General features: G+C 38.5%; 1 protein-coding gene across 1 annotated transcript; it reads left to right on the top strand.

Moving 5' to 3' along the window:
* The first annotated feature begins 413 nt into the window (after nt 1-413).
* LOC140233345 (cytochrome P450 3A14-like) lies at nt 414-25,852 on the top strand. Its single transcript, XM_072313452.1, has 13 exons — nt 414-466; nt 9,187-9,298; nt 12,511-12,563; nt 12,962-13,058; nt 14,128-14,244; nt 16,213-16,301; nt 16,917-17,065; nt 18,072-18,214; nt 19,762-19,947; nt 20,973-21,193; nt 22,069-22,206; nt 23,871-24,033; nt 25,568-25,852. The coding sequence occupies exons 1-13, from the start codon at nt 414-416 to the stop codon at nt 25,655-25,657; spliced, it is 1,611 nt and encodes a 536-aa protein (XP_072169553.1). The 3' UTR covers nt 25,658-25,852.
* The last annotated feature ends 313 nt before the right edge of the window (nt 25,853-26,165 follow it).

Genomic DNA, 26,165 nt, shown 5'->3' with positions numbered 1-26,165 from the left:
GACAATTCCTTCATTAATTTGGATCTTTTTCTTTCTTCAAATAACTGTTCGTGGTGCCCACTACTTTCCTGCATATGAGCTTCCTTTGGATGGGATCTTTCTTGTTTTTCCTTTTTTGGTACGTGGAGAAAAAAAACAATAAAGAAATAAAACCACACCAGCAAAATAACCACATAATTATTTTGTAAGATACGGCTCTTGTCAGCATCAAGTATGATTTGATTTGATTTGATTTGATTGATTTCTGCATTTTTCATACTGAAGTATATACAACGTTACGTATAATTTTCCAATACAAATCACAATATATCCAACACAAAATGAATATTAATCAATCTTAATGCACCAATGATGATATATTCCATAGGTGAGTTATAATCATAAAAATATTCAATCGAATTCATTAACACAAAATGCAGAAGACCGTCATCTTTGAGCTGAAGCTTGAATTTGATGACGGCCTTTGGTAAAGCATATCGCTTATACTCTATCACAAATCATATTAATTTGTGTAACAGAGTAGGGTAGGTACAAAATGATCAGTACGAAGGTGAGTTAGAATGCAAGTGTATATGTGCAGGTTATTGTTATCATTTTTAATGCTATTTTTTACATCTGTGTAGATTGACTTTCATATAGATATTGATTCTCATTCAAATACTGGTAATATACATAATGTTTATGTATGCATATATATATAGACACGAGTCATGTAATGTAACATTGTGGTGGAAGTAATAAAATGTATCCCGGCAAATATAAACTGTGTCCGCAAACTTCTTTTTTTTTATAGACATTGGACCTTTCAGAAATTCAGATTTCAATTCAAAACTCAGTTATGATTAAATGTCAGTTCAAAATGATATAGCACATCAGAAAATAAAGACAATCCAATAGTCAAAAAAAAAAAAATCAGAAAACTGGAAGATTTATCATATTTATAGTCAACTTTCATGGAACAGCAACGAGAATCAGCACTCACCCTACATATATAACGATAGTAAATGTCACTTCATATTTGCCTTGAGTGAGAACTGACTACAAGAAGATATCTTAATCCCTTTTTCTGTGCTCATTTTCCACTAATAAAATATCTTTTTTTTTGTCCTCCAACTGAGGGACTTTATTTAAGTCAATTATTCAGAATCACGCATATTAAGTCAATACAAGCATAATACACTTGTAGTCATAGTTCAATTTACATCAAATGAAAAATCTGTATGTAACGGATTTTATCATCGATTGCTCGAATACTTCTTTTTTTTTTCCTTGGAGATGTCATTACAATATAACAGAAACTCATATTTGAATTCTTTTACAATAAATGATGCAGTAAAACGCTGGTTTCTGTATTCTTCCTTGATATATACCTTATAAATTGCATATTCCATGAAATTAATTATTGCATTATTAAAGAAATAATCCTCACAAATTTCATACCCGATTACTATGATTTTCTCATCTATGGTGATATTTTTCTTGAACATTCAAAAATAAGGTCACTGATCCTTGCCCAGATGTTTCTTATTCTCGGACAGTATAACAAATCATGCATTACGGATTCATAATAACTTATATCAATTTCTGGTAAGCCTTTGTATTCTGTTTGCGTTTGTTACATACTCAAAAAAGCTGCATCACTTCGGTGATCCCTCGCATTTATCCCCAAGTTGAATTATCCATCGGGTTTATGCTAGGTTTAAGAGTGTGTCATACACATGTGTCACTCATAAACACACTGCTTCTGACCATTTGAGCATTGAGAATTTAGGGTTTCTGGGACTCGAACACTAAATTAGGGATTTCTAAAGCTCAGTCGGTAGAGCACCGGGCTAGCAATCCGGAGGTCTGGGGTTGGAATCCCGATGGAATCCCCTGTTTAATTGCTCATTCTTCCACTAATAGAAAATATTTTGATACAATTAGGAAGACGATTCCACAATTCAGATCAATAATGTATAGATTTATGTGCTACTTACACTATTGGATTTGTAAGAGGAAAATTTATGACATTGCGAGTTCGGTATGAATGAATACTATTATCAAAAGGAAATATATATATATATATATATATATATATATATATATATATATATATATATCAAAAGATGAAGAAAGTTGTTTATTAAAATATCAAATCATAAGCACTACAACTTGAAGAACATTAATATCAGCCTCTTTCAACGTTTTCAAATCATGAAACAATGGATCCGTATATTAACAGAATAAGATGATCCCATACAAATGCGACCTGCTCTTTTTTTTTGTAATAATAAAATAGGATTAACTTTAGTTTTACCACAATTAGTCCAAACAATGTTACAATAAAACTAAACCCAACCCTAAACCAAGTATTAACCTCGTAAACAATAATCATCATCAGCAGTATAAAAAATGTAGCACATGCGTACAAATCAACACTAAAACTATCACTCAATGTCATCAACACCCCCATCCAACACTGAGGGAGCCAACTCAACCAATAATTTGTAGTTTGTATGCTGTTACCATGGCAACACAATTTCTGAGAGAATGAAGTTTACACAACTATATATCGTCGCATGTGCCAAATTCCAAATCAAATACTCAAAACCTGAGTGAGTTAGCTGAAATCACATTATCGCATGACTTTCATTCAAAATATGCTGTTAACATGGCAACACATTTTTGAACTATGATAGAAAATAAATGTTGCATATCTAGGTAATATATTGGTCACAGGTACCAAATCTAAAGCTAAATGCTAAAAAAAAAAAAACACTGAGAGAGTAAGCTGAACCAAAATTTTTATATAACTTTCATTCAAAATATTCTGTTACCATGGCAACACATCGTTCAACAATGGCGAAAAATAAAGTTTGCGCGTCTTCGTACTATAGCGGTCACAAATTCAAACCAAATTCTCAAAGACTGAGAGAGTTAACTGCTTTCACAGAATTTTTATACGATTTTCAATCAAAATATGTTACCATTGCACACGTTGTTCAACAATGACAGAAGAATAAATTTGCTTATGTATGTGTGTACTAAAGTGGTCGCATGTGCCAAATTTCAAGCCAAATGCTCAAAAACTCAGGGAATTAGCTGAATCAACAGTATTTGATACTGGATTGATATCATCCCCCATATTTTGCCAAGATACTTATTGAAAGACTCAGAAAGAAAGAAAAAAAATGATCCTGAAAATAAAAACTTGGCGACTGATGCTACTGCATGCGTGTCATAATTCTTACTGCCGAGTGACTGTAATTCATGTACACGGTATACAATGTAATATGTCCGTCTGGGCATGCCTCCTGCCTGCAGGATGAGGGCGTTATTGTTTATGGAATACGCAGGGAATAAAGTTCATTGAATGCTGCACACATAGCTCGATCAGATCAAGGTGTGCCTCAAAGGCATACATATACCTAGTTCGTGACTCGAGTAGGTTTAGGTAAAAGATTGCTAAGGTCTAACTTTGGCTGAAAATGGCATATCTCAGATGTGACCATAATCGTTTTTTCTTGATATCATAATGACCGGACAGTTTGAAGATTAATCGGTTTTCCAGGAGGGTGACAGTTTCGAATACACGCATATTCCCACAATATACAGCTCAGATGTACACTTCTGCGCATATTTCCTCGACAGGACTTACTTTTATATACTCCATATCGTTATGTGAAATTTCATTTCACTTTCATAAATAGATAGCGAGCAAAATATGCGTACTAGCTTTGTTAGCGTTCATCAGATGGCCGCGATCAGTAAGACAACGGCATCAATAAATCTCGATCATAAAAGGCGCAGATGCACGTGTAAAATTATTTTGAGCATCTACAGAAAATTTACAGCCGTTAAATATTATTACCACCAACTGGAACTCAAATTCTTACCAGGAAGGTGTGCGATACCTCCTTGCCCGGACCCATAACGATTTAATGAGTTCAGGGAATGAGCCTAGATTCAGAGGTGAGGCCGGGGTATATCAATACCATCTCAGTTCAATTCAATTCAATTTGATTTAACTCACTTCACTTCAATTCAATTCGATTAAGTTCACTCCGATACAATTAATTTCATTTAACTGCCCCAGAACATTTATAATATATGACAACATTGATGATCAATAAGTACACAATAGTTGTATAAGATAAAATTTGGAGCTAATTAACAAATGAAAAGCAGGTATAAGAAGTTTCAGATCAATTTTTTTTTTTTTAATGTTGCATTATCCAACTCTGAGGGAAAAAAATGAGGAGTCCACGAAAGAGCAGTTTGTGTATTGTGGACAACTATTACAATCGGCTCATAAACTTACAAAAGAAAAAATATAAAGTTACTCTGGACAATGAATACATAACGGAATACAGGACAGAAACAAACAGACATACATAAAACAAAACAATGCAAATACAAAATCACAGCAATTTAACATAGTATGACTGTGTAATAAGTATAAAGAACGGCTGCTATCGAGGAATTGGAACAGGTATGATCACGAAAGTTGCTTGAATAATCTGGTGATTCAGTGTAACTGTAAAACTGCGTTGATAATGCATTTCCTTATCTGGGGATAATGGTATTAATTCGTTGTAAATGGATTAATGAGAAACACGGCCTTGGATGGTACGACTGAACTTGATCTTCTAATTACCGACGCAACCTCTGGCAAAGCTGTATTGCTACACGTACACCACGGGAGTTACGGCCCGGCGCATTGATAGTATTTGACAGTTTGCTCCAGAGTCCAGGCAAGGACAATTGCATCAGAGATCTAACACCGCATACAAACTGGTCTACAAGAACGAGGGCAAAGTGCGATCACATTTGTCACTCGAGCTGGTGCAATACTGAACCCCTTTTACACAGTCCCAGCACTTCCCTCTGGCTACATACGACAAGAGTGAGGGAAGACGTACTTGCCGACATGGAGGTGGAATTCCTTGGTTTTTCCATGTCTTTGACATGGTTTCTTGTCCTCGCAGCAGTTTTCCTGTTTGTGCTGTAAGTATGGAAACTAGTTCCTAATGTGTTCTAGGTTACATACACTTTGTACTATAGATACAAAACAGGTGGTATAACTGCTACTGCTGTATAACCTCCAACAAGGTTACAACGTCAGGTACGAGGGTATAAGGCAAATCAATAACCTTTTCCTACTTGGCACTGTGCAACGAACGTTGTCGTTGTGTGAGACTTCTGTGTATGTATCGCCTAGCTCGCCGCGGCTCACTAGTCACTAGTGGGATAATGGGAAATTTCGTGCACAGGTGTACACGAGATTATCAGCTGTAAAAACTGGGGGGGGGGGGGGCGTACGTGTTGGTGCCATGACAAAAAACTGAACTAATTTCCTCGTGCGTGGATATGATCCATGCACCTACATGAATCTCATGGGCTCTCATGTAACATGCTGTAGGTGTGGAAGGTGGACTCCCACCTCCTTCCTGTATCTCAATGAACAGCCTCGACAGAATTAAACATTTCACCTGTCTTATCTCATACTAGGTCCGATTCGTCATGTCGTTATATAAAAGTCTTAAGAACATCAGAATGACCATCAGAGGTACTAATAAAGGTATATTTGGCTAAATCCATTTCATGATTTGGCTAAATCCATTTCATGGAAGTCTCTCAATTACTGTGTACTTCTTATGAGCGAAAAGCTCTCATTAAGTAAGACTTCCATGAAATGGGCCCCTAGCTGTCTAGGTATACAAACGTATATGGCACCATTGTTCCTGGTTGATACCGTTTGCTGACTATTGTTGCTAGTCACCTAGGGCAAACCATGAGGAGTCGGCATTCGCCCGTTTTCTTGTGCGGGTCGTGGGGGGGGGGGGGGGGGGGAGGGGACTACTTCACCGGGTTAGCACCCTGCTCTTTGCAATGAATGAATGAAGTGGGAAAATATACTGATGGTGGAATTTCTCATGAACTAAATGTAATAGAACATTCAAACCCTGCCATTGCATGGGTGTTAACCACACACTCCCATATTACACACCAATTGACCCCTCTCAAGTTTTGTACAAAGGGTTGAAAATAGAGCAAAATCTGAAACCTATCTTAAAGATAAATCTTGAATTTAATGAAACCATGGACCTACAATGAAGGTCCATGATGAAACTGATTTATGCTTCAATAATTTTTAAATTAACTCCAACAACATTGTACACTATTCAGTTATTGCTCATGTCAATGTCAGTGTTAGACAATAGTTTTGAATTATTAAGGATTAAAAGTGGGAAATGTTTTTTGGTAACACCTATAGATATGTACTAATGTTGCTGCTTTCACTCAATCCACATTCCTCTTAGGGTTTTGTTTCCTTTAACGTGCGTGAACCGTGCATGGCTAACTCAAACACGGGCTCTGTATTTAATGTCAAATCCGGTGGACAGAGTTGTTTGGTCATTACCCTTCTTCTAAGAGAGTTATAGGGAGCAATTCAAAAAATTAAACTTTTTCTCATAGAGCATGTCTGAAAATATCTGTTCTATTTCTTTGGGACGTACAGTTCGTGCTAGAGATGAAAAGAATTACGGCTTCAACCATACCCACCTCTCAAGTGCTGGTGGGATATTCCTTTATATTCTTTTAAAATTGAATCTCCTTCTCCTCTCAAAAAACAAACAAACAAACAAACAAACAAACAAACAAACAAACAAACAAGCAAACGAAAAAGAAAGAAGCAAAGTGTAGTTTAGCCGGACACGAAAACCTCGCAAAACCATTAAAGACACTCCGAATATAATACGATAGAAATTGGGTAGAATTAATGCAGGAATTTACCTGAAAAAAAAAAAAAAATAATTTGCATTTTCCACTATAAAAAGACATATGAGCTGATTTTGAGCCGGAATATGCCCCCGGTAATTTTACGTTTGATAACTACTCCATGAAAGACCCCTATGCGCGTTCACGTGAAACAAAGATTTTAACAGTTTAAAGCTGGTATCCGAACGTGTGCGAACGTAGCGAATTTGAGATTCGCCAACTTTTCTGACGAACGTTTGCGAAAAATCAAGGTTCGCTTCTGCCATTAGCGACAGTTAGCGACTTTTAGCGATGTTTAGCGACAGTTAGCAACACTTGAGCGAACGTTTGCGAAAGTGTTTGCGAAACACAGATGGCGACTATTAGCGAATGTTAGCAAATGTTAGCGACAATTTTGCAAATGTTAGCGACAGTGTTGCAAATGTTAGCGACAGTTTTGCAAATATTAGCAACTGTTTGCAAATCCTTTGCGACAATTTTCTTGGACCTAGAAAAGTACCAGGCGATTATGTATAGTCAGACCCATAAAACGAACGAAAAAACCTTCCACTGAATTCAGATCTCTTGTGACAACCGTTTAAGATGGATTTCCAGTATATGGAAATAAATTTCTGCCAAGAAGAGGCTCAAGGTGTTGCTATCCTTGAAGAGCTGCTTTGTCAGGCTGCTGCTACAGCTATTGTGCAGCATAAGAGAAATAGAATGAAGAAAAACAAGAAAGGAAGAAGAAAAGAAAGACTGTTTGGGTCAGAGAGTGATTGCAGAGGACAGACTTGCAGCAATTACATGATGGAGATGTCAAGAGCTTCAAGAAATTTCTTAGAGTGGAACCATGTCTGTTTCAGAAGATTTTATATAGGAACCATATGGTTACTTGTTCGCTAGCAGTGGCGAATCAAATAAAAATGTTAGCGACACCGTATTACGACCGTTTGCGAATTCTTACAAGTGTTTTGCGAATGTTTGCAACTGTTAGCGAAAATACAAATTCGCAAAGGTTCGCAAAGAAATTTTGAACATGTTAAAAATTTCTTTGCGACAAGAAAACTGTTTGCGACAATAAAAACCGTTCGCGAACTTTCTTGCGACTGTTAACGAACCTTTTGCAATTTAACCCTTTACGAACCCTGGCGAAATCTCAAATTCGCTACGTTCGCAAACGTTCGCCGCTCAGTGAGATACCCCCTTAACACATCTCTGCATGCCGCAACGAGGATTAGTTTACAGCTTTACAGTTGTTAAGCCGGAGGGATCAAATCTTAATCCCCTCAAACGCAGAAAAGCTTCTTTTTTTTTTCCGAGTCGGACTGTCAACTTACGAAGGTTTAATTTTGTTTCATCCCCTGGTACTCGACGCTTTTCATTTATTCATTATATATATATGTGAGTCGTATATCTTCAGCTACTAAAGCCCGAAAGCTTGAAGTAAAATCACTTGTGAGGATTCAAAAGCAACGTCTACCGCCTCCTTACTCTCGTTATTTATATATTATTATTATTATTATTATCATTATTATTATTATTATTATTATTATTATTATTATTATTATTATTAGTATTATCATCATTATTATTATTATCATTAGAGTCGCTTTGCAAAAAAACAAAACAAAAAAAAAAACAACAACAACAAAAAAGCAACAACCCCCCCCCCCCCCAGAAATCACGTACCTCCAACTTGCAGCATCATGCCTGTACGTTTTATTCTTTTTTCTTCTGTCGGTTTTCTATGCAAGGTCTGGGCATGCTATCCGTGATGTCTTACATTGGTCATTTAGCTCGTGACGTTGACAGTTTTATATTTCACTCAGACATATTATTACTTTTTGCCTATGATGTCTACATTCTCATTTCAAAAGTTAGAAATCGATCAATCAATCAGATCAGGTCAAAGTCAAATAAGTCAAGGTCATATTATAATATACTGGGCGTTACAATGCATACATGTATATTAAATTTCAAAATATTAATTTTTGTGTTGATTGCGCAGCTTTCGTAAGTCCGAATGGAGAATGAAAAATGTTAATTTATGTTGTGATTAAAGGAAAACTGATGACTTTTAGACTATTGCATTTTAGCATCGGTAAATTGGTTATAGGCCTATCTGGATGCAGAGTTGCTGATTTTGTATAGATTTGGATAAGGAATAAGAATTTTCTGTTTTGTTCAGTGTATTTTTTTTTTTTTTTTTGCTTATCTGCCAAAGAACCACAATGAATGCCACGCACTATGGATTCATGAATTACATGATGTGAAATTAGGAACAATCGTCTGTGATTCCTCTTCGAGATGCTGTGTTATACCGCTGAACATCAGAAATTGAAAAGTACATTCATACTGTAGTCTATGCAGCTCTATTTTTTCCTTTGTAATATGTAATGCATATTATTATCTTACATGTCATGTCACTCATGTCAACAGTTACTATTCTTTCCCGTTTAGACATGACTCATGGAGCCATACTTACTGGTGGCGGAAGGGCGTGATCTACGAGCCGGCCTTACCCATCTTGGGTAGCACCTCATTCCGCATGGTACATCCAATTACTTGATATTATCTGTCGATCAGTCTCACCTCCATTTTATGGCGTGAAGAGCGAGCTTTAGATCTGCGACGCAAACGCTGAGACGACGCCTCTTTTGCCATTCGCGTCGAAAATCCAGCATTCGCATTTTAGTCTGCAAAAGATCGCCAAACAGACGTGAGGGTTCGGAAGCGTCGTCAATTGTTCGCGAATGTCGTTTTTACTTCGGCGAGAATTTCAAAAAAGTTTGAAATTTTTTGCGAACCTTTTCCGCACACTTAGTCGGGATTTGCTCGTGAATTGTTCTCGAAAGTGTCTTTAAAGCTTTGTCATAGGCGCAAGACCTTCGCAAGACACGCGCGATGTTCGCAAAATGTTCGTGAAACCCCAAACAGACTCCGAAACTTTGGAGAATGTCTCGCGTATGTTACGCGAAATCTGCGAAGTTTTTCCGATCATTTTACGACGTAATCGCAAACTGTTCGCGTACCTTTTGAGACATTCTCGCGAACGTTTAGCGCACGTTTGGGGGATGTATGACCTATTCGTTTTCTACAAACAAAAATCGTAGCATACACCTAAACATCAAACAATTATTAACAACTATAGTAACAAAAGAAATTAAAGACTAGCAAAGAGAAAGAAATGTTTGATATACACAAAAAAATCGCAGAATACAGTTGAAATTAATCTAAAGTATGTAAAATTTCATTTGAAGTATAGAGATTATGTGTTGGAGGAACTGCAAAAAAAAAAAAAAAATCGTATGCTTTACTAGTGGAGATACCCTAAGGTGTGATTTCACGGAGCACGCGAACGATTTGCGAAGGACGCGAATGACAAAATCCAACATTCGGAAAAGTTTTTCTCCGAATGTGTTCCGACAATGAAGCCGAAAACTATTCTTGCGCAATTTGTGCGAAGTTCCCACGACGTATGTGCGAATGTCGCGTGTATCATTGCTAAAGTACAGCATGTTACGTACACGAAGAACACGCGACGGAAATGCGAACAACGAAAAATTTTCAGTGATTATGGGAGAAAACGTACCCAAGGAGAGGTGGAAGCTGTCTTGTGTTGAAGTTTTTTTTTTCTTTCCTGTATTTCTCATTTCTTTTTCTCTCATTTCTCTACCGTTTGCTTGCCTACATTTTTCCCCCAGGATCTATGTTCACTAGTAAAGCATTTGATTTTTTTTTTTTTTTTTTTGCAGTTCCTCCAACACATAATCTTTATAGTTCAAATGAAATTTTACAAACTTTATATGAATTTTAAGAGTATTCTGCGACTTTTTTTTTTGTATATCAAACATTTCTTTCTCTTTGCTAGTCTTTAATTTCTTTTTTTTTTACAGTTTTTAATAATTGTTTGATGTTTAGATGTATGCTACGATTTTTATTTGTAGAAAGTGTATAGGTCAAACATCCCCCAATCGTGCGCTAAACGTTCGCGAGAATGTCTCAAAAGGTACGCGAACAGTTTGCGGTTACGTCGTAAAATGATCGGAAAAACTTCGCAGATTTCGCGTAACATACGCGAGACATTCTCCAAAGTTTCGGAGTCTGTTTGGGGTTTCACGAACATTTTGCGAACATCGCGCGTGTCTGCGAAGGTCTTGCGCATATGACGAGGCTTTAAAGACATTTTCGAGAACAATTCACGAGCAAATCACGACCAAGTGTGCGGAAAAGGTTCGCAAAAAATTTCGAAAACTTTTTTGAAATTCTCGCCGAAGTAAAAACGACATTCGCGAACAATTGACGACGCTTCCGAACCCTCACGTTCGTTTGGCGATCTCTTGCAGACTAAAATACGAATGCTGGATTTTGCCATTCGCGTCCTTCGCAAATCGTTCGCGTGCTCCGTGAAATCACACCTTTATAGGGGAAAAAAAAAGATGGTGTTCCGCACATGCGCGAGACAGCAGTTTTCGTTTTATTGCCATCACTTGGTCTGATATCAGATGGTCTACTTCCTAGTTCGTCCAACACCACTACGGTTACTGTCATTTCGTCTACTATCAATTTTATCTATGCCCGTTTGGTCTAATCCTAACTTAGTCTAATGCCCAGTTTGGCTAATTATCGTTTCGTCAAATGACCAGATGGTCTAATCGCAGTTTTGTGGGGTTTTGTCCCCTCATTTGGTCTAAGAGTTGTGGGTATTATACGAAACGGGCATAGACTATCTTGAGTTCAACTTTGAGGTAATGGGGCTAAGCGGCAATTGGACTAAGTGCTTGGTCATTAGAGGAACTGGTTGAAGACGAAACATGATTAAACCATGTGGGTTTAGATTGAATGGATATTAGACGAAGTGGGAGTACACCAAGTGATAGATCACCCTGTTTCCATTGTCGAACCCGAGAGGATACGTCATCTTGAATAGTGTGTGCGTCACAGATCTAAATCTCGCTATTTTATTATGATGGTCCTCGTGTTCATGTATTTTGTTTGTGTGTTTGTGTACAAGCCAGCACGAAGTTATTTCATGGGCACATTGGTGGGAATGACCTTTCTATTCTTCTCAGTCGGTTAGGGGCACTTCACTCGTTGTAGAGCTACATAATGCATATAAGTTTTACTTAACAAGCTATGTGATTCATCAACCATGTGCAAACAAAGAATGCACTTGTGCGAACCAGATGACCAGAATGATCTGTCATTTAACACCTGGGAAAGCATCCATTTCATTTTTTTTAAAATATCTGACATCGTCAAATACCACTTTTGATGTCAAATGGATGTGTAGGCAAGCAGCATTTATAAGCGTAATTGCATGAATTATCATTACATTATTATGCTTATCTCACCCAGTGCATTTAAAAACCAACATGCCTGTTAGTACGAATTACCTTTTTTCCTGCTCATGCGCAAAGCTGAACTCCGAAATTGTTTATTATGAGACGGGGGGGGGGGGGGGGGGATGAATGTCTTTCTACTTTGGCAACAAGAAAGCCAAAAGGAAGAACAGCGTTATTTATGATATTTGAAACAATCGAAACCTACTGTAATCCTGGGTGTTCCGGGAGCGTCCTCCCCTATGTTTTCCCTGTAGGCCTAATGATGCGTTCCATCAGCTCCCTCAATCAGTTGTTGCTTTGTCGAGCTATGTATTCTTGGGCGAAATTTTCGGTAGTTAAGAAACAAAACAAAAATTATAAGAACAGTACTGCCCACTTCTAATTTATCGGAAAAACTGCCTGATTTTGTTCTTCGCAGGGTGTTCCTAAGGTATTTAACGTCTTGCGGGCGAAACATGGTCGAGTATATGGGTACGTACCATGATTAAGTTGAACAGTGCTGATTATGATAATGATTGTGACAATAATTTGACTGTACTGGTAATAATGATGCTGCAGCTTACTATTGTTCCTAATAGTCCCTGCTGCTACTACTAATTTACAATTATTAACCATTCAATAGTATGAGTACTGATGATAATAATAAAGATGATATGGTAGCCTGTAATGATAATAGTAACAACGGAATGATGGTGATGATAAAAATGATAATAACAATAGTAATAATAATGACTAGAAGAATAAGAAGAGTAAGATGTAAGATGTAGGAAAGATGGCTTACAATACAGAAGGCACAAACTTTCTTCAAACATGGTGGCATTGTCACGAGTTCGAATGGGTTTATTATTATGGTCAATTTCGTTATATAGAATGTTCAACTTTGCCATTCCCGTCTTGGTCGTTGGGGAGGTGGACATGCTGCGGCACATCATGGTGAAGAATTTCAGTAATTTCCACAACAGAGTTGTGAGTATTTGATTTGATTTGATTGATTTATTAGTTTTGCATTATCATTATACATATACATACATCGTTGATAATATGTTATGTACAATTATACATACATACGTTGCTTACAATGTTGTATAACAAAAGTGTATGCGCGATGAACACTGCAGAATTACAGCTTAAGCGTAGCTTGATTGAATCAAGCCGTCATATTATACGAATTACATGCAAGAAAAATAGTAAGTCTTGATTGACTGTATATCTTTTTCCGAAAGCCAAGCCATTGATCGCAATAGAAACTAGATCTAACTAATCTCTCATCCTTACCTTAAAGGAATACATCAGGTAGGTCCTACATCAATGATTTGATTTACAGTTTATAACAAGGGAAATTTGCTTACTCGAGAAGATTATGAAAAATCTTTGCTTTTCTTGACCTTATTTACGGTTCATCTTTTATAATAGGGATGAAGAAGAGTAATTACTATCAAAAAGATGTAATATCCACTTATAGGCTATAATGGTGGCCGGAATTAGGAGCAAACGTTGGTTCCGCCGAGTAACCGATGAGCAAACATCTGTGCGGTATGGGGGTGAAGTGCAATTTTCGTTATGCTTGTGTGTGTTCATCACAAATCAGAAACAAGTATGAACATGTAACGTATCTTTATAATATGCATTTTATGATCAAAATACATGATGATATGAATATCATATACGTCGAGCGTATACTCTATAACTTCTAACATGGAGGCTTAGTTCCGATGGAAGAAAAAGCATTTGCTCTAGACGAGTTTAAAGGAACTTTATGCCTCCCGTTTTCGGACATTATGGACCTCTGCCACAGATGATAATGGATGCGCACCACATGGACGTAAGACTGCTTACAGACTACAACGAAAATGATGCTGTAGCGATGTGAGTAGGCCTACATTAGAATGTGTTGACATATTGCAAACGTTTAGAAATAAAATAGATGAAGATGATGATAACCCATTTCAATTAATATACTGTTTGTTTAATGTCAATGTTCACTTATTTGATATGGCATTGTGCGATATACCATCGGCACTAATTTTGTCCCCAGAGATTCCCGCAGAACAACGAAGAGCTCCAGCATGGCATCGCGGCCCTGGAGGATGAGCGGTGGAGAGAGGTGCGAAACGTCCTCACTCCAACCTTTAGTGCCTCCAAGATGAAGCTTGTAAGTATGACCAGCTTCAATGTACAGTATGCCCCCAAAAAACAACAAAAGAAAGCAAAAACTAAAACAAAAACAAAAACAAATTACAATCCGATTTCGGCAGTGATAACTTTCAGTTTGATCAAACTGTCTGAATGCTGTTTCAGTGTCTAAAATGAATGCAAAAAAAAAAATACAACAAACAAACAACAACAACAATAACAAACCCATCTAATTTAATTAAGGGGTCACAGAACAGAGAAATGTGGATCATTGTAAAACATAAAATTATGATTGTCTTGGGTCTGTTTCTTCCAAACACTCGGATGCTCTTGGAACTACATATTAATGTGTGAACACAGTGGAAAGAACTTGGAGGGAAGGGATTACTGACATGCTCTACAAAGATACTCATTTTTGTCTGTGACCACTGAAGCAAATCGGATGGGGTTTTCTGTAAGATGTTGGTAATAAGTTATAGTTTCATATGCTGAAATTGTATTTGGATTGATTCACTATTTTTAAAGTTATCATTGCGGAGGGTCCCGTTTTATTTTATGTCATTTATTTACTTATCTTTTTATTGGGGGGGGGGTGGGTGGGAATACGGTATAGTTAAAAGGGGATGACCTCATGAGCTTGACACCCACGAGTCATAGGCCCACGAGCTCTAAGTTGAGAAAAGGTCCACGAGTCATGCAGCCAATGAACTTTTCCACACCGAGTAAACTACTTAACCGAGTAAACTACACACCGAGTGAACTAGTTAAACACCGAATAAACCAGGCCCATGATCTAGACACTAAGGCAAATTAGGCTTATAAGCTCGACCTTTAGTAAACAGAGACCCACAATCTCAACACAAAGCAAAAAGGCCCATGAGCTCAATGCTACGTACATCAAGTCTCGTAATGTATAGAATGTCGAGCTTCTGGGCCTTTTTTGCCTTGTATCTAGCCCATGGACCGTGGAGTTGATGTCGATCTCATGGGTGTTATTGTTCGCTTTAGTATCTAGCTCGTGGGATGTATGACTCGTGGGATGTACGACTAGTGTGATGTGTGACTCTTAGGATGTGTCACTCGTGGGTGTCGAGCTCATGACATGGACCATGATAGTTAAAGATCCAGTAGCGGGAGGATATGGTGTCCAAAGGCTCGCTCGGCTCGTAACGAATTGTGTACAGCTTTTTCACTGATCTCTGAGTAAGTACACACTCAGCCGAGCTATAGGATTCTCGACTGGAGTCGACCGTTGCTGATGAGAGTTCATTTCGATGCACTTTTCGCTGACACGTGGCTGACGGGCGTTATTCGTGTTCTTTTTATGCCCCCCCCCCCCCCCCGTGAGCAGCAAAATGGAGATTGATTCAATCGCACCACCAATGTTTCCTCTAAACTACAAGATCTTTAAAGTAGAATGAAACCCACATATAAAATGAATCTGGATTGCATGAATGCAATGATACTAAAGTAGAACACGTCCGGGAAGTTTAGGGAAAATAAGTTTAAGGATAATACATTGAAAGGTTATGAAATTTTTAGACTTACAGTGCAGCAATCGCTGGATGAGGAGACTACTATTAATCTAAGTCACATAGCTGTGAGGAAATGACTGTATTAAGAGAATACAATGTACAAGTGGAATTCCACAAAATTTTAATTTCATGAAAATGTTACATTTTCTCAACGTGTCATTGATATAATTTTCATATCAAGGACAATATCTTTCTGATACCCTCTGATAAGACATAAGTCAAGTGCTCCTTCACTGTGCTAGAAAAATTAAAATATGTTGAGTATGGTGTTCCATTCACCTGTTACGATTAATGCAGTTCAACACTGAATCCTGGAAAGCTCGATTTACAGTTCTGTAGGGCAATCCACGATATCTTTATATCTATCTCTGTTTATACAAATATTCTGTATTTGCATCATTATTTGTTTTCTGGTTGGCAAGTACATGAGTAGATCACACTTTTACTTGCAGATGTCTTCACTCGTCAATGAGAGCGCAGACAAAATGGTTCTCAACATTGAAGCCAAGCAGAAGAAGAACGGATTCATCGAATGCCAAGAGTAAGATGACTTCGCATACTAATTCGTACCTACAATTCCGTGATGTATATACAACGTATTCGTCTCAGGTTTTGCACATCAACTAATGCGATTTCATTACTCCTTCCAAGGCTCAAAGGAAAGCGAGCTTGAATGATTTAAGAAAGCTAAAATGCAATTTGTTAAGATTTTTATTTTTCTATTTCAAAGGGGAGATTTGTTGTAGCTTTGACTTTACGTAACTTCATAAATTAAATTTTAACTGCACGATTATGTTCGTTAGGCCTATCTGATTTACGTTTTTGGAATATGATAGCTGCAAGGTATCCATGCGTGCACGTATAAATGACATTTTTTTCGCATTTATCGGACCAAGTAGTCCGTGTGAACCACATTTGATAAGAAAACATGTGAAGTGAAAAAAAGAATTGTAGAACTTATGCGTATTAATTTTCATATGTTTTGTGTGAGAAAAAAAAATATTTGCCGAGAGCCCAAACAGCCGTCGCCATGGCAAACGTATTAGTTCGTTTGTTTCGGACAAGACATTGCTATGGCAACCTCGTTTTATGATATTAACTTTCCTCTCACAAGGCGGTATGGCAAATGTATTAATAATCCTATTCTTTTTAAAAGAATTTTCGGTGCCTTTGTGATGGATACCATCGGAAGCTGTGCTTTCGGGCTCAACATAGACTCCCAGGCGAACCCGAACGATCCGTTCGTTGCTCACGCAAAACGTGCCTTCAGAATCAACTTTCAGAGCTTTTTGGCTTTCATCCAGGGTACGTAGAAACGCCTTCAACAAATCTAGCTCTTCCTTCTCCGACCGAGATCGACCCGACCAGGCAGCCAATCCGCCATTACTGCGGTGTCCAATTCGCGCGCGCGCGTGTGTGATGGTGAATACATAGTGATTGATGTGGCGATCGCCTCGCGCTTGCCACAGTATCTGTCAAGCATTCACCTTATACGCGTGCGTGGAAGCGACACCGCAATGATGGCGGATTGTGTCAGATCAGTCTACATCATAATTGCAAATGTGAAATAAAAATTTATGAAAATCTATGAGTTATAGTGGTGGTATAATTTTGGTGGGGATCGATGAGGATTGGGCTTTAACTTTTTTTGTGAGATACCAAGAAACCACGCACGAAATAAAAGAGAACATACCATTCTAAGAGGAATTCTAATATGGAAATCGGTTTTGGAATGGCTGAGACATCCAAAAACAAAGAAAAACAATGTGGTTCTAATAAAAGGTGGGTCCCACGTTTTATGAGGATTGCTTTATTTTGGATATCTCAGCCATTTCAAAACCAGTTTTCATCAAAAAAAAAACGTTGAATCGCGCTTGGTATTACATGCTCTATCATATTTCCTAAGAGGTTTCTCATTATCTCACCGAAAAAATGTTAGAAACCTGAAATTGGTTCTCACCCTTAAATTATACAGTTCCTTTATTTAAATTGAGTTCTGGGATGGTAACTGCTCATATTATGGAAAAGAAATTAAGTGCTTGGGTATGTATCATTCGTTGTTGTAATACATCTATAAAGTCAGCAAAGCTCTTAGATTGGGGTTTTGTTTAAATTGATACAACACAATGTTAAACAGAGTCAATTTAAGCCGGAATCATGCTACATTTGTATTATGCATCGCCGTAATCTACAATGCTAGGTAGAAATATTTAAATTGAATTGCTTTGAAATTGTAACAGTTTCTAATATAGCAATTGTGACGATGTTTTACTACTAGTCACCTCATGAATAATGAACGTGTACCGTGCAGGCCTGTTCCCGAACCTCGGGAGACTATTGAACTACTGCGGGATTGGACTGTTCTTCCCAAAAGACGTTGTCAAATTTTTCCGAGACATCACGCTGAAGACAGTCGCCCTCCGCCAGTCATCGGCCCATTCAGCCAAGGACAAGGTAATTGTTGATATATATATATATAATGTATTATTATTATTATTATTTTCATTATTATTATTATTGTCATCATTAATACTTGTAATGATATTAAAATATTATTATTATGTGTTTGTATTATAATATAGTAATATAATAATAATGATAATAGTAAAAATAAATGAAAATTATAATATGTGCGCTTTATGGAATTTGACGTTTTTCATTCATGTACACCAATGACTAATTACAATTCATCATCAGTTTAAACACCGTGCTTATTTGAATTATTAGCTCACCTGAGCCAAAGGCTCAAGTGAGCTATTGCGATCGCCCTTCGTCCGGCGTCCGTCGTGCGTCGTCCATCGTCCGTCGTCCGTCGTCCGTCGTCCGTCGTGCGTAAACTTTTTACATTTTCATCTTCTTCTTGAAAACCCCAAGACCGATTTTCATCAAACTTGGCAGGTAGCATCCCTAGGGGGTTAGGAACTCAATTTGTTAAAATGGGCACCATGCCCCACCCAGGGGGCCCCCAGGGGGGCCCAAACCCCCCAAAATTAAGGAATCTGTAAAAATCTTCTTCTCTAGAACCAGAAGTGATAGAGCTAAGTTAATACTGTGAGTTAGTACATTGATGACTGTAGTTTCAAGTTTGTTCATGGCAGAATCAGGGGTGCCCCCCTTGGAACCCAGGGGAGGGGGTGGGGAGGGGTCCTAATGGGGCCTAAATTGTACATTTTCATCTTCTTCTTGAGAACCCCATGACCCATTTTCACCAAACTTGGCAGGTAGCATACCTAGGGGGTTAGGATCTCAATTTGTTAAAATGGGCACCATGCCCCACCCAGGGGGCCCCTAAAGAGGGGGGGCGGGGGGGGGGGGCCAAACCCAACAAAATGAAGGAATCTTTAAAAATCTTCTCTAGAATCAGAAGTTATAGGGCTAAGATAATACTATGAGTGAGTACATTAATGACTGTAGTTTCAAGTTTGTTCATATCAGATCCAGGAGTGCCCCTGGGGGGGGGGGGGGATGGGGGGTCGGGAAGGTCCAAATGGGGGCCTGAATTATACATTTTCATCTTCTTCCTGAAAACATCATGATGGATTTTCGTCAAACTTGGCAGGTAGCATCCCTAGGGGGTCAGGATCACAATTTATCAAAATGGGCACCATGCCCCACCCAGAGGGCCCCAGGGGGCCCCATCCCCCCAAATTAAGGAATCTTCAAAAATTTGGGCCCTTATTGTACATTTTCATCTTCTACTTGAGAATGCCTGGTCAAATTTTAGTAGAGCTGTGACTGATTTAGATTAGTGACTGCGTGAAAGGTGAACTTGCGATACTCAGGTGAGCGCTAGACCCGTGGGTCTCTTGTCTCGAAAGTCATGTTCATGATGAATTGTCACAGGCTTCTTTAAAACACGGTATTACATGTAATACCACTAATAATATGATAATAATAATAATAGTAATAATAATAGGCCTAATAATAATAATAATAATCATGATAATATTGAAATTATTATCATTATCATTATTATTATCGTTATTATCATCATTTTGCAGAGAGTCGACTTCTTGCAGTTGATGGTCGACGCCAAGAATCAGACGACCTCGGATCAACCCGTCGACGGCGGAAACGATGACGGAGAGGATCTCCATGCCGATCACGAGCGCGAACACGATGTTGCTTTTCACTCGAAGAAACTCACAAAGAATGTCCAGCTGACGGAAATGGAGCTGATTGGTCAAGTACGTGTTCGGAAGGGAAAGGGGTATAGCTTGCAGACACAAACCCTTGTCGGTCTGAAAGTAGTCTGTGCCATAACATCTCTTTCATGTTCCCTCTACTGTTTACTTCAAAAGAGGAGCTACAGTACAGTGACACAGGGTCTATATGGGCCAGTGCTAGAGGTGCACGTATAGAATTTGACACAAATCGGGTGGCATGCGACAAACGTAATGTCTCCTATACCTACCAATACAAAGAGATCTGAACACCTGGGTCCCGTTTCATAAAACTTGTTGTCAGTGACAAGTTGTCATAGTTGTGACAATTAGCTACTGAATTCCTTGCATATGATTGGCTGAGAGCAAATTTGTCATAGATATGTGGCAATTGTCACTGATAACAAGTTTTATGAAACGGGACCCCGGTCTAGCCGGTAGTAGCGTGGGGATACTATGCTATGGGAAGCTGGGCCGACTCGGATATAGTGGTATTCGGAAACCCCCGTAGCCAGGGCAAAGCGGACCAAACATTTCAGTCCAGCCGAAACACGAATTTAGATCAGAGGAAATTAGAACATATATTTTTTTTTTTATCTTACACTTTCACCTTAGGCCTACATTAAAAAAAGTGACGGTAAGATTATGTCTCGATGTGTTATTTGAGAATAAGTATGGAAATTCTATTTTGCCGCGGACCTTCGGGACAAATGAAACATAGAGGTTGACTTCAGTGTGAAGTCCATCATACCCCTGGTAATTTGAAGAACTATGGCCTCATTATTACATTCTTGCATAATTTTGTAATCTTATTGTAATCTTTCCAATGTATTCCTTGACTGTATACTCTGCATAAAAACAAATCGTTGTAACATATTTTCAAAGACAATGATTTATGACGTACAAGCAAGTTATCGAGATCAAACTCAAATCCTTTAAACGAGGCTTGCTGTAGTCCAACATCATGGTATCACGTTGCCTCGCAAACTGTAATCTGACCGCTTAGGCTAGTGATATGCTTGCTCTTTCATCCACTATCCTCCACGAAGGCAATAACATTCTTTACGGCTGGATATGAGACTACCAACACCTTGCTTGGATTCGTCTTTTACTTCCTCTCGAGGCACCCGGAGATTCAGGAGAAGCTGATCAGGGAAATTGATGAGATGACGCCCTCTCGGGACTCAGTTGGATATACGTCCATCTCCACCATGTCCTACTTAGATCAGGTTGTGTGTGAGACCCTGAGATTCTACCCGCCTGCAACCATGTGAGTGCATGCCCTCATCCAGAGCTCAGTAGGGAGCTTTAGATTTTAGACGCGCGGACGTTCAAAGAGAAAAAAACATGTTCTGAGTGCGCACAGTAGCTCGCTCAGATCATGTTTTTTTCTCTTTGAACGTCCGCGCGTCTAAAATCTAAAGCTCCCTAATATCAGTGGTGGCCCGGTGGCCCGGTGGCCCGCAGCCACTTATTGTGCCGCACCACCAAACTTCCAATAAGGCTATCTTTTGGTGGCCCGATCGGACACTTGCGATTCAAAATAGGTTGTTATAATTATCTTCTTTTATTTCGGCCCACAACATTTCTTTTTCGGGCTACCAAAATTTCGGATTTAAAGTTTAAGGGGCCACAACGGACCACCATATGAAAAAAGGTTAATGTCAAGCTCTGCCTTATGTACTGCATATAAAGTATTATACCTACAGATAAAAAGAATTCAATTTTCCAAATCAATCGTATCATTCATGTCATCTTTTCGTGATGCTTATATCGTAAAATAATTCCAATCACCTTTACTTTTCCCCCCTCTCATTTCATGGTCTGGTGGATAGTAGTCGGGCCTCTTGAACAAGAGATTCTGAGTTCAGTCTCCTGCTCAGTCAACCTTACCTATATAGAGGCAGGTCATCCTATCAGAGCTGCAATGCGATTATTCTGTACTTATCTACACCCAAATATGTCAACTAGTTTATTGATTCCGTGGGCCTCTGCAGGTGTTTGATGTGATAATTTTATGATAATAAAGTTTTTCAATAGCAATTCGACTGATCAAAGACAATCAAATAGCCCTTGATGGCGTACAGCTATTGTAGACCGTATAAGAGGGCCTGTTCTGACGATCTTTTCGTCTTAATGTTCTAGTCTGAGCAGGGCCTGCAACGAGACGTTCACACACAATGGCATTACCGTGGAGAAAGGCACTCAAGTCTTCATCCCCGTTTACACCATACATCACGACGAGGAATACTGGCCGGATCCAGAGAAGTTTGATCCTTCCAGGTATGAACACAAATCAGGCGCTAATGAGACTTTCCAAGCGGATATCTCAAGTTACTACGTCAAAACTACACAAACATCGCTGTGCATTATCACTCATGGTTAAAATTAAAATTAACATAGAATGGCGATCAGAAATAATCATTGTAGATTTCAGCTTCAAATTAGGCGTCGTCGCTTGGCACGATAACACAAGGTCACGATGGGCTAAGAGTATTCCTCAGAATACACAGCGTACCGACAGCGACCGATCGTGAGGGAGAAAGTCGTATATCAAAATAGTAATAGACACTTTCTGTAGTCCCATATGATTCAAATTCACGAAAGTGATGCAATGCATGCCGGAAAATATTTCTCTGCAATTTTTACGCAGTTTGGCTGAGCAGAACTTACATTACATACTTACTTACATTCGAAATTACATTGGAGCCACAGATAATGCAAACTACAATCAACATGACTGTAGGCCTTCGTTCCCCTGCTTTGCATTCATTGCGGGTCTTCGAACAAGGCTAATGACTATACACATGGGTTACTAGTATCCTACAGACGACTGGAACATCAAGACCGAAATGGGGAACCGAATTGTCCATCCGAAGAGTTGAAGAATGCATTGGAGGGAGACATACGTCTCGAGATGAAGCAAAGGGACGTACAATCTCCCTGATATAGCGTTTCACAACTGAAAGATCGAACGTTTTCCATATTCCCCGAAAATTCGTCATGTGTCATGTTAAGTTAGTCAGTAGTGTAGAGTGACGTATACCGTCAACTTGAATTTCCCGTGATAGCCAGTTCGCGGTATCACCAACAAGCCCCGACCTAGAACGCACTATATGTGGTGAAATTTTGATAAGTAGGTTAATGAACATCATTGCGACAAAATACTGATATGAAGTCCATGCGGGCTAAGTATGCATTGTAATATAGTTGGGGAATGGGTAAATGGACAAGAATAATGCCAAACAGAGCATGCACGCCTGTGTATGGAAAGCAATTTGTATTGGTTTTCATTGATTTCCTGTACAAACTCAATCCATCATTATCATCGTCGGCGCAGATATCATACTAGGGACTTTTCGATTGTGTGGACGTGGCTGCCTTTCTTGTACAAGAGCGGTTCCAAATTGCTACAGTTGCTGCACTCGTCACGTTCGCGGTGTTCATTAAGTCATTTCGATTTTCAGTGCACGCCGCTCACGACGTACTGCTATGACGTCGTGGCCCTGTCCCCTCCAGTGGGCTGGCGATTGGTACACCAAGCGATGACTTCACTCACGTGCTGAATCTTGATGGCCGTGAAATCCGTGAAAGACGCGTTCGCGAGTCTGGCGTTGGACGTGCTGGAGAGCCTGGAGCATGCGCAGTTCCTTAAAATGACGTAATTTCCTCGACGGCCTCGTTCAGGAGGTAAAATCGAAAAGTCCCTAATACTAGTATTACCCGTGCACTAGCTAAGATTCTAGCAAGCTGTAGCGCCTGTTATCAAAAACCATGCCAAAAAACCTGTGTATCAATTTGTTCGCGATTTGTTGTAATAAAATTGCTTATTTTCACGTAAAACTGCAAGATACATGTACATTGTATTATTTTTCTAGTGAATCAGCAAAAACTGTAAGAAAAATTGTTGACTAGTAAATCAAAATTAAACGCATTCTCCCGTATAGATTCAGCAAGGAGAATAAAGAGCGCCGCCACCCGCTTGCCTGGCTGCCATTCGGAGCCGGACCCCACAACTGCATCGGGCTGAGGTTCGCTCTGATGGAGGCTAAAATAGCCATCGTCCGGGTGCTGCAGAAGTATCGATTCGAAACCTGTCCCCAGACAGAGGTGAGGTCTTTTTCGTTTGTTTGTTTGTTTGTTTAAGACGCCCGAGATTTTGAACTCCCAAAGTGGAGATTTCAGTGAGCAAACACTGATTGCTTTATGATACACAATTTTGTAATATACATGTACACCTGTATTTCGTTGTTTCATAATATAGTAGTGCTATTTCCATATTAGATTATACAGTCGTTTGTAAGAACTAACCTGTTTGAGTTAGGATGTATAGGAAGGCCTCCTCCTCACCTTCTTTTCCCATTCGCAGCATATGAAAAAACAAAAAATAAATAAAAACGTGGGAAAAACGTCAGCGTGGGGAAAACTTCTCTGCCAATGAATTAGAAACTTTAATAATCCCACATGAATTAAGGAAAATGGGACAAAGGCAAAATAGACAAATGAGTGGAGAAAAAAAATACATGAGTGAATCGAATCAGTTGAACGTCTAAATGAATATGAAACAATGAAATTTTTATGTATTATCATAAACGGCGAAGTCATGAAGTCATCTCATCCAGTGTCTTTATTCTCTGTTTTGTTCAATAATCTTACTTCAACGACCTCCTTTCTCAAGAACTAAAACAAAGCAACTCTCCTACAAAAAGCAAAAAACATCAACAAAGATAAAGTCGTCCCAGGAACTTTGTTAATATTTCCCGTGTGCCGTACAGCGGTCAAGGCCGAAAACAAATACAAACAAACAAACGAACAAATAAACAGCTGAAATGGATTGAATATTCTACGATTTATTTTAAGTTAATTTTCTTTTCCTTGGAATACTCGGACAGTAAGATTAATTTTCATTCTCAGCTTTTCTATGCTGACCGCAGTACCGATTGTTTTTGTCTTTCTAGAGCATATTATCATACGAAAATGTTATGATTTATATGTATATACTGTATTCATTTTCATTCTCCAAAAAAAGTCATTAAAGTACACAACGCTCTGAAGAAAAATGTGCGTATTATAATTATGTCACAATATAATTTGATTTCACAATAATGATAGATTGTAAAGCGAAGATGGATGATATTTGCTAAATAATTTACTAAACTTTACTAAATAAAAGTATTTAATGTTGAAAATGGCAGGGGAAAAGATTAAAAGCAGGCTTGTGGTGTGTAGACCCTATATATATATATATGTATATATATATATATATATATATATATATATATATATATATATATGTGCGTGCATGTGTGTGTGTGTGTGTTATAGAAATAATCATGACTTAGCAGCACAAGAGAGAAGAAAACAGCTACTTATTTTTGTTCATACTAATGTCATTGTGAACATGGGCGTGATATCGAATGAAATTCAAATAAAGAATATCATAAAACAAAAATTTGTGTGTGTGTGTGTGTGAGTGTGTGTGTGTATCTATCTATCTATCTATCTATCTATCTATCTATCTATCTATCTATCTATCTATCTATCTATCTATCTATCTATCTATCTGTGTCTATCTATCTATCTCAATATTGACGGAGAATCATTCCAAATTTTTAAGTGCTCCATGTCAATCATTGTATTACAGATACCCCCAAAGTTGGGCGACAATGGATTCCTGTCTCCACCTAACGGTGTCACTCTCAAAGTCGTGGCGCGCAAAGATGTCTCAGCGTAATAGCGCCACCATCGACCTGTCAAACGCCAGGCTTGGACCAGACTAGGCCCTGACTTTTTAAGTATCGTAATCATGGTCACCCGAATATAATCTTCCTCATTTGTTGTTGTTGGTTTGTTTGTTTTTTCCTGAAAGGTAAACATGCTTCCACGCGTAAACTACGAGGAATGAGTGTTTCAAAATAGATTGTTGTATGACTTACATTGTATTTACGATGTAAACGGTCGATATCGTTTTACATGGCATGGTCCTTGAAAGAGGAAGAGAGACAGAAAGAGAGAGAGAGAGAGAGAGAGAGAGAGAGAGGGATGGATGTTTACAAATGTCAAAAATGTTAAAAAATTAGGACAATCAACAGAATGTAGAGAAGTAGGCTTATAGTTTGCTCAACGTTCTCAAGAGGAATTTTATTATAATCATGTCAGAACGACGTGATTTATACAGCCCAGATTTTTTATCGAGACAAAGCGTTTACTCCCCAGTCGTTTATGCGAAGACAATTTTACAT

The sequence above is a fragment of the Diadema setosum genome, chromosome 9 (genome assembly GCF_964275005.1).
Source record: "Diadema setosum chromosome 9, eeDiaSeto1, whole genome shotgun sequence".
NCBI lineage: Eukaryota > Metazoa > Echinodermata > Echinoidea > Diadematoida > Diadematidae > Diadema > Diadema setosum.
The sequence above is the reverse complement of the archived record's forward strand: the minus strand, read 5'-3'. Positions and strand labels throughout refer to the sequence as shown.